The sequence below is a fragment of the Poromitra crassiceps genome (genome assembly GCF_964638095.1).
Source record: "Poromitra crassiceps genome assembly, chromosome: 3".
Lineage (NCBI taxonomy): Eukaryota > Metazoa > Chordata > Actinopteri > Beryciformes > Melamphaidae > Poromitra > Poromitra crassiceps.
This window is the reverse complement of record NC_139625.1, coordinates 31,514,016-31,528,444: the sequence shown is the minus strand read 5'-3', so window position 1 is coordinate 31,528,444 and position 14,429 is coordinate 31,514,016. Positions and strand designations below refer to the sequence as shown.

Sequence of the window (14,429 nt, the reverse complement as noted above, 5' to 3'; positions counted from 1 at the left end):
GCATTTGTCGGGAACATAGGCGGTTTCAGTGGTTCGCCTTTCTTGGACAGGCTTACAACTTCAAGGTCCTTCGATTTGACCTCTCCCTCTCTGAGGGTTTTCACCAGGGTGCTAGCAGCCGCTCTGTCGCCACACCAGAGGGCAGGCTTAAAGGTCCTGCTGTACATGGACTGAAGGAGTAGAAGGCAGCCTTTTTGGGGCTTTGCCTGAACTTGCTCGCAATAAGGGCGTCACCCCTCAGAGGGTGGCCAGAATTCTGGCGGTCTTATGCATCTTTCGCCTGGGCAAATGCCTAGAGCTGCTTCACTTTCAGAGACTGCTTGGGTTGATAGTGACAGCAGTGGCAGTGATTCCACTGGGTCTTCTCACAGCTCGGTCCCCACAGTGGCTGAATGCATTCAGCCTTCACTCACAGAAAGACAGGCGTCTGAAGCACCTAGTATACAGACACAACATCAATGAGCTCTGCGCACATGGCGGGGCTGCAGGAGTCCCCTCAGGCAGTCTGCCTTCCAGGAGGGCGCTGGTGTATGCGGATGCCTCCAGGACAGGCTGGGAGCAGTCTGGGAGGGCAGAATGTGAGAGGGGTCTGGAGCCCTTGATTCTCAGGGAAGACCTTCTGCCTCAGGCGATGGGACAATCCTGCATCCCAAGCCAGCAGACCTGGCACCTTGGTCCCTTTCGCCAGTGCTGAATGAGGCTGTCCTAGAAACCAGATAATGCCAGAGCACCCTCCACACATGCCAATTACACACAGAGAGGTGGGAATTGTTTTCTTCATGGGGTTATGACAGGCTCAGTTCCCGTCACCTGCCTTTGGTGCTCCACTTCCTCCAGTCCCTGCTGGATTCAGGGAGGGCAGCTAGTGCCCTGAGGTGTTACACCACTGCTATCTCAGTCTTACATGAGACAGTGCAGCGGTCTTTATTGGGGGAAACACCCCATAGTGTCCCAGTTTCTGGAAGGCGCTGTCTGCGCCTGGGCAGGGGCATGAGAGCTCCAAATGGATGGAAATATATACCGAGTGCCATCTAGTTTTTTTGTGTACTGTATTCATTTAATTGTTCAATTCTGTTTTTGTAAATTCGTTCTTCATTTAAAAACCCAGTGGTTTCCCCTTCCATTGAATAGGTGAAGTGGAGAGTTGTCTAATGACCGTCTAAATGCTTTGTTTCACACGCTTTTCCGCCCTGACAAGAATACAATCCATTTGGAAACACTTAATAAAAATACAAATTTAAAGATATTGATTTACACAAAATATTGGCTAACTTAGCATCTAAAAATATGGCTATCATGGGTAAATAATATGGGTTCAAAAACCCAGTTTAACCATGTATTGAAATGAATACAGGGGGTTTATTGTGTGTCTGGGAGAGAGACACATTATGAAACAGAAACACATGATCGCCTCATCTAATTTCTACAATAGAGTATTCATTTACTTGCATCTTTTATGTGGGAGGAAACTGAAACAGAAAATAGTGATGTGGTTTCAATGGTATGTAGAAACAGAAACACTGCAGCTGGGAATTTTCCATCAAGTCCCATGTTGAAAAGAAGTGTTCAGTCTCCATCTAGTGGTTCACTGGCTACACTGGATCCATTAAGACTAAAGGTAGTAAATAAATAGTTTATAGTTAATTCACATCACGTCACACCAGATTACATTCATTACATTGACATTTAAGCAAATACTCGGAACAACAGTAACCATTCAGACGCATTTTCTAATGACACTAAAAATAAAGAACAAGCAACAGTAGATTTCCTGAAGAAAATGTCAGGTGCTAGTAACTGAACTGGAAGTCTTTCTTAGGGAAGAAATGAACATGCAGAAAAACATCAGTGCAGGAATCAAACCCAAATCTCCATAAAAGTAAAACAACAAAGTTAAAAAATAAACTCTCCTAAAGCAACTGAATACCGCAGTTTAAAGTTTGAACGGAGTCTCAGTTGTGTTTTAGAAATGTCATTTAACTTTTGTTGCAAATACAGCATTTTGGAATGTCATACTGTAGCCTACATATAAATATAAATACACAAAATAAGTAACTACGGTGTACTCAACAAGAAGAGCTTTCTAATTATATGAATGAATAAATGCACTTTGGCCCTTCTGACACCAAACCATGCACGCATTATTAAATAGGCTACTAGAAACAGAGCGCGCAAACCTTTATAGCCTACCGTGCCTTGTCCTCTTCCTCCTTCCCCTCCTCCTCCTACTAGCTCATTTCTGCCATAGCCTACCCATGAGTTTCCCCACGAGGTCTCGCCCGCCTCGCGGGGTGGCAGACACAGCTCGCGCACTACGTGCACTCGCCCGGCAATGCCTGCTACGCGGGCTCACATACGCAGCTCTCACTCACACACACACACACACACACACACACACACACACACACACACACACACACACACACACACACACACACACACACACACACACACACACACACACACACACACACACACACACACACACACACACACACACACACACACACACACACACACACACACACACACACACACACACACACACACACAGGGCTGTATTACTGAACGGGCATACCGGGCACTCGCCCAGGGGCCCGAGAGCTCAGGGGGCCCATGAGCTAGAGTCTCTCCGCAGGCCGCCTGCGGCGGCCTGCGAAGAGACTAACTGATGGGGCCCCTGAGCTCACTTTGCAGCTGAGACTCTAGTTAATGGGCCCCTGAGCTCACTTTGCAGCTGAGACTCTAGCTTATGGGCCCCTGAGCTCACTTCGCAGCTGAGACTCTAGCTTATGGGCCCCTGAGCTCACTTCGCAGCTGAGACTCTAGCTTATGGGCCCCCTGAGCTCACTTCGCAGCTGAGACTCTAGCTTATGGGCCCCTGAGCTCACTTCGCAGGCGGCCTGCGAAGAGACTCTAGCTCAGGGGTGCCCAAATTCTTTCCCATGAAGGGCCAAAACTCAATCTGGGTGGAGGGCCGAGGGCCAAAAATAAACGTTGTGGAATTACATTAAAATGTATTGTGTTTTATAGAAAATTAACATTCTAAATCTAAAATAACATTTCAATATAATAATCTACTTTTTATCTGTTTGGTAATTGTAATAATTTGCAATTGGTTATATATATTTAAAAAAAAACATCTGCATTTGTGGGGAGCTTAAACATTTAATCAGTAAACACCCAGTTAAAAACAGTTGTATTTTCCACCTTTGTAATCAAGAGAGAAATTTTACTTAATTCACAACTTGAAAAATCCTCAAGGTACTTTGAAAATCAGCTTTATTGTTCATCTTTTGTAAACAATTTGCCATGACAATTTGCAGGGATGCAATCTCAGGAGTGAACACAGTATATCTGCAGCCACATTCAGACACTGTTTCACAAAGTCACCACATGAAAAAGCTGTCCACCCTTTGCAATCAGTGCAGATATCTGATAACTTGCCCGAGTTGCATTCTGGATTTAAAAAAATCGGGGGGCAAAAATTTTATTTTTTTTGCGCTGTGAGGGGGGGCCCGTGAGGGGGGCATGCCCAGGGGCCCGTGAAGTCATAATCCGTCTATGCACACACACACACACACACACACACAGACTTGACCTCCATGCTAAATTTCAGCCCCCTGCCCCTGCCACCCTGCATTTTGAAATTTGCACACCACCCCCCTTTTAGACAACTGGCATGAACACACAACTTCACTCTCACACACTCTCTCTCTCTCTCTCTCACACACACACACACACACACACACACACACACACACACACACAACCTCTGAAGTAGAGTATTTTGCATACATCTTAGTTAAAGCATGACTTTAGGGGGGTCTTAAACAGTCTGTCAAAATGTATATTTAACTTACTACTGAGAAATAGCTTAAGATAAATACTTTATTGATCCCGAAGGAAATTCTGGTGTTCAGTAGCTTCCAACGTGTACATAGGAAGGTGCGGATAAAAGTTTTCATAAAAGCATAATAAAAAAAACCCAATAGGAATATACAAGAATGAATAAAAGACCAGTCATGGAAGAGACTGGGTAAGAAAGTGACTGTGCAATCTGTGGTGTACGCGATGCAAGATACATACACACAAACACATACTGTAGAAAAACAGGCCTACATAATAGTATACACACACATGCATGTCAAGCATACCGGTTTGTGTCTGCATGCATGATCTTGTGTACATTACTAGGCTACACCCCGTCCCCTACATCAACATGCAGGCCCGGTTGCGGCCCATCTCAGTGACCCCAATTCCTGGGGAGCATCCCCTGCAGTGGAGAGGCGTGACGGCCCAGGGAACCAAGAGCGATCCCTCTTACTTATCAAAAAACAGATGAAACATCTCCTACTTTTCAGTTTCACCACAACTTTGACTGTCTGTCCCCTTCAGATGAGAGTTTGTAACTTTGACTGTCTGTCCCCTTTAGATGAGAGTTTGTAACTTTGACTGTCTGTCCCCTTTAGATGAGAGCTGGTGGACGGCGGCAGACTGCGAGCTGCAAAGGGCGTCCATCTGCTCCTACCCAATGGCTGCATCATGAACACCACTACCAAACACAGACGGAGAAACACAACGCATTTCCTGATTTCGGAGAGTCTCAATCATGGGCATAGAAAAAATAACAGCATAGATCCACCTTTTCAGACCTCTTGTAGACTTGCTGTCTGCTTGTATCTAAATAACAGCATAAATACACCTTTTCAGATCTCTTTTAGACTGTCTGCTTGTATCATAGAAATGATAACAGCATAGATGCACCTTTTAAGACCTAGCTCTCTGCTTGTATCTCCTTGAATAAAAATAAATCTTGGCATGTTACATCTTCTGTGTCATACCTGTGCATCACAATGTCAGCTGGAACAATTATTACCATGACCTCAAGGACGTCAGAAAAATCACAACTAAATTTAGACAAGACTTTAATGATCATTTTCCACTTGTGTATACAAAGCAGTTTGTACAGATCAGGGAGACAAGTTAAAACAATTTGTTACAATTTAGTACCTGGAAAGTGCAAAAGTACATTTCAAATACATTGAAATAAAAATCATGCTGTACAATATATACTGTATTCATAAATAATCACAGATATACACACATCCATTTGGTGACAATCGCAGAGAATGTAGCTAAGACAAAATAGCACTTTTTCATTGATTCAGATTTCGCCTATCAGTCCTATATTCTTGGTTCCTGTTTTTATCTTCTGGAATGCTGCTTTGATGTAAGGTCAGGGGATGATAAGCTTCACTAATGAGAACTGCCTGGTTCTATGGCGATAGCACGCTGACTGGGATTTAAAAAAAGGCACTCCATTTGTTGCAGTCGCAGAAGTCGGTTTATAAACTTCTCTGACAGTGGTCTCTTGTCTGAACGACAAACACGGATGAAGCAAACAAGAAAGGAAGAACAAACAACAAACACTCCATTTGAAAAAACATTGAATGAAACCTTTCACAGAAAACGGTTAAAGATCTATGTTGTTGAGACATACGTACATGCCCGCCAAAACAAAGTGTGAAAACCTCTTAAAGAAGGATGGGACTTAAGTCCTTCTTTATCGAACATTTATGTCACACATGTTAAATAAATCGATGAGAAATAAACTAGAACCGTTTTGTCCAATGCCAAACCCATGACTGAGCTGAGAAACAATCAGGGGGTTTGTCATGGTACATTGAATCGGAGACACCATATCGACATCTATGATGAAATAGAGAAATTTGGCATAAAAAAACAAACGCACGCAAACAGCCGCATGTCCACACACACACACACACACACACACACACACACAGTCACACGGTGCAAAAATATGAATCACACAAAATCTTATCCACAGGAGCTTCATACTGTGGCATTTGCGTGGAGAGTGAACAAATCGCATTCAAACATATTTCCCTCTATATATATATATATATATATACTGTATATATACACATACATACATATTATATATATATATATATATATATATATATATATATATATATATATATATATACAGTATATATATATATTAGAAGGGTTGGAAGTGTTGAGGGGTGCCAGAGGGAGGCGCTGTATTGCTGTTAACACTGACATGTTGTAAAGCCCTTGAGGACGATCTCCTCTCTCCTTCTTCTTCTGAACAGTCACAGGAGTTGCAACACGAGAGAGAGAGAGAAGAGAAAATATGCCGTACTGGATATCTGTGGTCATGTCGCGCGATAAATAAACATGGATTCAAGTAACTTAAAAACATTCAATGAGGCGCAGGGGAGCCGAGTGTTATGTGACATCAATGAGCGGACAACCTTTGTCTGTACTGCTGTGATGGGCTTGTAGTGTGTGAGGGTGTAGTGTTTTGCTTGTAGTGACAATTAAAATAAATGATATGCTTTAAATGACACACCCTTCGTCTCCAAAAGCAAGTCGGGTGTAAATTCACAGACAAAAAACACAAAACAAAACGGCGTTAGTATGTTTTGCTACTTAATCTCAAAATGGATCAAAAATGCCATGCGAAAAACGACAAGTGCCGAATTGCTGGGCGCATGCATACATTTTGTCGGGACAAACACGACAACAAATGAAAATCGCACACATACGTATATAAAAGACACACAAGTGTAGTGGGAGATGGGGCCGTTTTACTGCATAAGGCCGCTGTACTGTGTGGCAGCTTTGAGGCAACCATAAAAAACATCAACTTTGGCCTACAAAGCCCAGGCCCGACTATCTGCATCCAAGGCAAACTAAGAGTGGACAAGAAGGCCACTTTACATACAGAGATAGAGCACGCACACACACACACACACACACACACACACACACACACGCACGCGAGCAGGTCGGCAACACACAGAGGCTCGTGTCTCTGCATAGGGGCTCCTGGCTGAGAAACAATACACTGACCATGTAGTGTGATGATGATGATGATGATACTGGGGGATGAAGAGGGCAGTGGTGTTGAGGAGTGGCGGTGGGGCCGTGTGTGGAAGCCGCTCGAGGATCTGAACCGCAGCGCCTGCGCCGGACGCTCAAATCCTAAGCTGCCGTACACCCACACAACACACAGATACACAAACAAAACAAAAACAACCACGCCGACATGCAGTCTCTCTGATACGCTGTGCATCCACCAGGAGGATGGGTCCTAAGAACAGTCGATCAAAATGAGGTGACCTGGTTGGGGGAAGGATGGCCGGGAGATTTGAGGAGCGTTCGTGCAGCCGGGTGGGAGGAATGTGGGGGGACGGGGGGATGTGTGGAGGGGGTTTGGGGTTTTAGGGGTTGGGACAGTTCTGGTTGTGGTGGGTGTTGTACTCCGTCTCCCCCGAGGAGATCTGCGTCAGCCGCTTACTGGAGCCCCACAGCTTCCGCGTGATCTGGCCCGAGCGCATCTGAGAAGAGTGCAGTAAGAGGAGGAAGAGGAAGTGAGGTGGAGGGGGAAGGGGGGTCGGAGAGGAGAGCAAGTGAGGTGGAGGGGGGAGGAGAGGAGAGGAGAGAGAAAAGCGTGAAGTCAAAGGAAAAGAAAGAGGAGGGATATGATTGATGAGTGATTTGTTAGTTCATTGGAGCTTGATTGACTGGTGCGGCAATTCAAAATCAAAGTTTGATTCACTTTGGTGTGAGTCAAATCTGAACAGAAAAGGTAAGAAGCAGAGAGGTGCGATGATTCAGATCAATGACTCAAACTATCCAGAGGTGGACCGCCTGTATCATCCTCCTATACACACATCACAATATTCAGTGTTCACTACCTTGGCGCGAGTGTATTGGTTTGCAGTATTAGATCATAGCTACTATAGTTAATATGGCTTGAGATTGCGGAAGCGTTAATTAGTTGTACGTTTGTTTCACAGCATATTTGTTATAGTTGGTAGAGTCAAACACGTAAAACAATGACACTTCAGGTAAACGGCACAGGATGGAGATCATCCCAAGTCAATGGTCAAATACGGTATAGATGCCAAAGATTCCCAGGAACACGAGGTAAGCACAAGTATGTTGTTGTCATATCACAGTCATGTCTCTAGGGGGCCACAGTGTTGACTCAGGAGGGCGCTAAAGGAATGTCTCAGGTAGGGGTGTGTGTGTGTGTTTGTGTCAGTTCGTTATGGGAAGGCAACCTTGCGAGGCAGCTGGATTCACGAGATCACGATCCCATGAGAAATCCATCTTGCCGTGCTGCCAGATATGCGTTTGCAGTTTGCAACAAACCATCTGGCCGTGTCAGGTTCATGGGAAGGATGAGGCTAGGAACAAATTGACAGCGGGCGACAACCATCCCTGAGAAAGAGAGGTGATTGTGTTTAAGAAAAGAAAGTCTTCCGGGACATCTAGGCCAAGCATGTGACACAGGCGTTTATGTGGGTGTGGATCTATCTGTGAGCGTGTGTGTGTGTGTGTGTGTGTGTGTGTGTGTGTGTGTGTGTGTGTGTGTGTGTAGCTCCGGGGTCTACAGATCTACAGAAAGGAGGGGAGGGACTAGGCTTAGAGCTGCTAGGGTTGGTGAGCTGCGGAGGCGGGGCTGAACACCAGCTGGTCGCGCTGGTGCAGCAGGCGTGCTGGGGAGCGGACGCGGAGGGGGGCCAGCAGGGGGGAGGCCATTAGCGGAGAGCCCTCCAGGCTCTGAGCGATGTAGTTCCTCAGCGAGCTCTTTACCTCCGCCGGCTTGCCCACGCCCACCATGATCAGCTTGCCGTCCTGCAGGCCCACCAGCGCGTGGCTCTGCTCCTTGGTGACCGAGACGCAGCGCACCGGCACCCGCATGGCCATGGGCGCCGCGCACAGAGACAGGCTGCAGAGAAGGGAGGAGAAGGAGAGGAGGGGTTAAAGGGACAGTTTCAGAGAGGATACACGCACATCCAAAATCCAAGTTGGGCAGGTGCTGAGCTCAAAGGTGAACAATAAGTGAAAAATGAATAAAAAGCTCGCACACTGCAAGGGCTCCTAGTTTGTGTTTTTTATTTCAAACACCCAACAAAAAAGTGACGTTTCGAGCAAAGCTCTTCATCAGACTGGCAAAGGACTGTGAGACGCCATCTTAAATACATACAGGTTAGGTCACATGATACAATTAACTCCAATGCAATCAAGCAAGATGGGTTACAGCTGTGGTTACATGGTCAGGTGAATACAATAAAGTACTGGTTGGAAACAATATGTATGAAAACAACTAGAGACCATACATAATGACAAATCTTAAAGTTGTTCTTTGGGACTTTGGGTTAAAGGGACAGTTCCAATTATTCGACGTGGGGTTGTTGTATGAGTTACATATTGATAGTCAGTGTATTTGGATGCTATATTGACAACAGCTTTACTTTGCCGTAAAAATAGCCCTTTCATTTGGCACTACATATTCTCAATTGTAGCACTTCCGTATTCCTACGCATGCCAGGCAAGGTATCCCTCCGCAGATCGCCGTCTTTATTACTGGGTGCTATGGCGGAGTAATAAAGTGCACGCCATGCCATGTGTAGGAATATGGAAGCTCTACGGTCCTTCGTTCTTTTAAATGGACTAAACCGAGATAGAGTTTACCTGTAGAGGTCTCGAATGGACAGGTAGCCCTGCTCGCTGCCGATGACCACATACTCCCCAGAGACGCACATATCCGTCACCTGCTCCTTCAGAGGCTCGCTGCACAGGTGCTTCCCATTCACCGAGTAAAGGTGGAGGGCGTTTTTATCCTGGGAGAGATAAAACACTGGTTCATCACCTGGTAAGTTATGAAAAGAAATCCACCCTCTGATATCAGTCTGTGATGTTGATACATTAAAGTGTTTATTCTGTGGTAGTGTTGCAATTTGCTTTTTTGGTGTACATACTTTATCTCAACTGCCTCAACCAGTCAGTGATTTCCTACATTTCCCAAAATGCCTTTTGACAAGCCCAGAAAAGGGGTGTGATACTACTCCTATAGCACATAATTGTTTGCATGGAAATGGTATCGAAAACACGATATATCAGTAGCTTTCAAGCAATAATGTCAGGTTGAACCTTCAATTCTGGCTGTGTGTGTGTGTGTGTACCTTCAGTGTTGCCTTGCCCTCCAGGCAGGTGTGGACCAGCAGGTGGCCCTCCCAGGACACAGCCAGGTGGAGGATGGACAGAGGCAGAGAGCTGTCGCACGGCGGCCGCAGGCAGCGCATGTACTGCCCCCGCCGCACCGTGTGGATGATCACCGTCCCGTCCTGGAACACACGGGGTGAGCGCCACATTAACAAACACACCCACAACACCTGAAAACCTCACGGCTTTCAAGACATCTGGGGACATTTCCTACACTTTATGGAAAATAATACGCACATTGTTAGAAAGTATTGAATCTGTCTTTTATATTATGTACAAATTTATTATGTGTACTGTATTATCTGTTTTTGTGTGTGTATGTATGTGCATGTGTGTTGTTAGGCTGTGATCTCTGTTGTTAAAACTAAATGCAAATAAATATATTCGTAAAAAACAAAAAAACACGCACAGCACCTACTTGCTAACAAAAAGGCCAAATCCTATCTAGTTTTATTGACTGGGAAAGGCGGGATCAAACATTCGCAAACCCAATTTGAGACAAAGGAAATTACAAAAGTATTGCCTGGCTGGTTCCAGTCTTTATTCCAAACTTAAACTAAACTTATTTCATTTACTGACTGAGATAAATCAATAATTAATTTACCTCTAAACTGACTTCATTTCCCAGTCCAGTGATTTATGCCTCCAACTTATTTAATCAAAAATAATGTCAAACTTGAATGCAAAGCACTCCTGCATTAACCTGACGCTGCCAGATGGGGGCGGTACCCCTGCATGCTTCTTTGTCTAAAAACTGAGTTGTACATTCAGCGGCAGAATGTTGAATGGATTTTCCAGCTCATTGACTCAGCAAGTGATTCTACAGTATGAAACCAATCCCGAGTGAGTTCTTAGTTTCAGCCCGAGCCCGATGGGACCCGACGGGCTCGGGCCGCGTTCGGGCTGACAATCTATGTTCATTGGTCTGGTCAGGTTGGATCGGGCTCGGGCTTCAACTTACTAGGGCCGGGTCGCGTCGTCGAGCTTGAATTTTCAGGCCCAAATGAGAACTCTACACCACACTCTCCAGCTCTCCCTCTCAAAGCTGAAACCTCTATTTCAGAGACTAATTTGGATTAATGGAGAGGAATGAGATCAAACACAGTGTTAGAAAAGGCCCAGGCAGGGCAGGGCAGTGTGTGTGGTGTGTCTCACCCGTGATCCGGACACAGCCATGTCCAGCTCTGTGCTGATGCTGACGCTGACCACCTCGTCTGTGTGTCCGTACAACACCTGAACCGGTTTGGGACAGAGGCCCACGGGAGCTCCACCCTGCACAGCACAGGAAACAGCAAACTGACCACAATGCAACAGGATGCCTGAACTGAAATAGAGAGCCAAAGTCACGCCCACTTCCGGCTTTCAACAAGGGATTTCATCTGCCATTTTATTTTCCATGGACATTTCATAAAATGCTTATAAAAATGGTTTTACCATGGTCAAACCAAGCAATTCAGCTATATTTAGACTCAGGAGAGACTATAGATTCAGGGTTATATGAATGCTAAATGAAGCCAACGCGCAAGTGCCAAAAACAGCAGTTCCTCGAATGGCCACTTGTGGCTGTTTCCAAAAGTAATCCCGATACAGCCTGGTACAAAAAACTGTTTTGGTCTCTACAGCTAATTTCCCTGTTCATGACAATTGTAGGGGGGTTTATACAACTCACCCGTTGAAAGTGTATTAAGGCTTAACCCATTGATACCTGATGTAGCATGTGCGTGTATATCCCTCATTTGTGTGTGTATCCCTTTAAGACCGCATCTTAAAGGGATACACACACAAATGCTGCATCAGGTATCAATGGGTTAAAGTTATGCATAAATAAAAGTGTGGCCACTTTGAGTGACAGGTGGCTAGCGACTAGCTGTCTGCTAGGTGTCACCTCCTCCCCAGGTCCACACTCTCATCCATATATGCTCACTTCTGGCTCCAAAAAACAAAGATGGCGACAGTCAAAATGTCAAACTCAAGATTTTAAAATGGGAGTCCACAAAGAAATGGGTGACGTCACGGTGACTATGTCCATTTGATATTGTCTATGGGTTGTACTAAAGACGATGGCCTGCGGTGACCCATCTATAGTAATATAATATATATGGTGTACCCATGCTTCTGATTGCATATATCAAGGATGCTCTCTGAACAAGCTGTGTCTCGTTGTTGGTATATGAGGCAGTGATGTGTGCTGCGGCTGTCCTGACCTGCTGCAGAACCTGCCACACCATGCAGGTTGTGTCTCTGGAGCCGGAGATCAGATGGATGCCACAGTGGTCCGTCGACAGGCAGGTCACAATGTCTGGAGGAGAGATGAACCAAATGACTGGGAGAATGTGTTTGAGAATGTGATGCATGTTACATAGAAGGTGTTCTATAGAGGGTAGGCTATTTTGCTTTGATACAGGTGTGCCTTGAGATTTTGTCTTGCTCTTTGGTGTGCAAAAAGTTTGAAAACCACTAGTCTACAATCTGTGGCAGCTAAAGGTAGCAGTGTGACACATTTTATTCCAGCATCTCTCCGACAGGCAGCGGCCCACTGGGAGAAGTGTGTGTGTGTGTGTGTGGCACTGCGAGATGCACCAAATACCTGCTGAAAAGCAGGTAACATTATCTGTATCAAGAAGAGGCCCTGGTGGAAAGACATTACAGATGCGCTGGAGTTTCATATAGTTTTCACACACTTTATTTGTTTTTAACAAAACCAAAAAAACTCGATTCAAATCATAAATCGGGTGTAGGTGTAAAAACACACTCAGAAATTGTATTTTTAGGCTATCTCGCTCAGCCCTAATCTTTACTAATTCAGATAAAGTTGACTCCTGAGCTTTAGATGCTGGCCGTTCACCATCTTTACATCTTTCTAACAAGGGGAAATCTTACCGGGGTGTAAATGTGTGTGCAGTGTGTGTAAGGTGTGGGTAAGGTGTGTGTAGGGTGTGTAAGGTGTGGGTAAGGTGTGTGTAGGCCGGGTGTGTGTAAGGTGTGGGTAAGGTGTGTGTAGGGTGTGTGTAAGCCAGGTGTGTGTACCCATGTGTCGGATGTGCTGGCCCACGGTCTTGCCCTTGACCAGGGATGTGACCCGCAGGCTGTTGTCCCAGTGGCCGCCACTGAAGAGCAACTTGCCGTCGTGGGAAACCACAAACAGCCCGGCCGTCACCTCCACGCCAGGGGAGAAGGGTCCCGACAGGAAGCGCTGGGTCCTGGACACGAGGAGGGGAGGGGGTGAAGAAGGTAAAGAAGGAAGAAGAGGACAGCAAATTGGGAGAACATCCTAATCACAACCGAGTGTAGTGTTTACTATGTGGACCATAGAGCTCATGTACATGTACTGTGTTTGCATGTGTGCTGTGTGTGCAGTGTGCTCACTTGGGGTTGGCCACAGTGGGGTCCTTGATGAAGGTGAAGTAGTTGGAGATGTTCTTGTCGTAAGGCAGCCACCCATGCGTCCCCAACAGGCAGTTCTGACTCAGCGTCACCTGGAGACACAGATGCCGCAAACACCATCAGCGACTGTTGCCTACAGCTCATTCATTCATCTCTAACCATTCTTGTTAGCATCATGAAATCAGCTTCATTCACTCACCATGGTGTCGGGGCTCCCCTGGGTGATGAAGGAGTGGGACTGATTCTTGGGCACCACGACCTTCACCAGCGGCACATTGTCACTGATGCCCTGCAATGCAGTAGGGGGAAGAACAATTGTATCATAAGCATTATATAGGCAGGACAGTCAATCATTAGAATTATGTAGTAAATTCAATCCAAAAATAATCCAAGGTTATCACCCAATAAGATAAATGAAATTATCCATTTCATTTTCAGTTATCAACAGACTTGAATTTTTTAATTTGGGACCCTGCTTGTGAATAAAGCTTGATTGGGTTTGAGTGAATGAGTGGCAGAGAGAAGACGGAGGAACCTCGACAAAGAAGGACTTGAGCTCGCTGAGGTGCTCGAAGATGCTGAGAGGACAGGAGTCCAGGCGAGCCTTCCTCCTCTCCACCTCCTCCTGAGACAGACGCATGGGGTGGGGCTCCTACACACACACAATGTCCACATCTGATTCATCAACACAACTAAATAAATAATTCACCATCTGAAGTCTTCATAGGAAACAACATTTGCAATCAGTTATATTCTATTGTTGGAAAAGTGTGTGTGTGTGTGGGTTTAAGCGGGATAGGATCATGTGTCTGGTGTGTTTGTACCTTGAGTAACTGGCAGGGCGTCTGGCCGAAGTTGCTGATCATGCCCTCCACGGCCTTGCGCTCCTTTTCATCAGTGATGGCATCCAGGTCCACCGCCCCTACAACACACCGAACCAGTCTTCAAGATAATACACTTACAATGTACTGTAC

The 14,429-nt window shown here is 45.6% G+C and overlaps 1 protein-coding gene across 1 annotated transcript in view; it reads right to left on the bottom strand.

Moving 5' to 3' along the window:
- Positions 1-6,041: 6,041 nt before the first annotated feature.
- Positions 6,042-14,429, bottom strand: part of nbeal1 (neurobeachin-like 1) — an 84,595-nt gene continuing 76,207 nt past the window's right edge. Inside the window, exons 45-55 of the mRNA XM_083633823.1 lie at positions 14,280-14,377; positions 13,991-14,107; positions 13,655-13,744; positions 13,438-13,547; positions 13,099-13,271; positions 12,276-12,370; positions 11,227-11,343; positions 10,032-10,193; positions 9,541-9,689; positions 8,659-8,794; positions 6,042-7,394 (exon numbers count right to left, since the gene is read on the bottom strand). Of these exons, the coding sequence (XP_083489949.1) occupies positions 7,278-7,394; positions 8,659-8,794; positions 9,541-9,689; positions 10,032-10,193; positions 11,227-11,343; positions 12,276-12,370; positions 13,099-13,271; positions 13,438-13,547; positions 13,655-13,744; positions 13,991-14,107; positions 14,280-14,377 (1,364 nt within the window). The 3' untranslated portion in view covers positions 6,042-7,277. The remainder of the gene's footprint in view (positions 7,395-8,658; positions 8,795-9,540; positions 9,690-10,031; positions 10,194-11,226; positions 11,344-12,275; positions 12,371-13,098; positions 13,272-13,437; positions 13,548-13,654; positions 13,745-13,990; positions 14,108-14,279; positions 14,378-14,429) is intronic.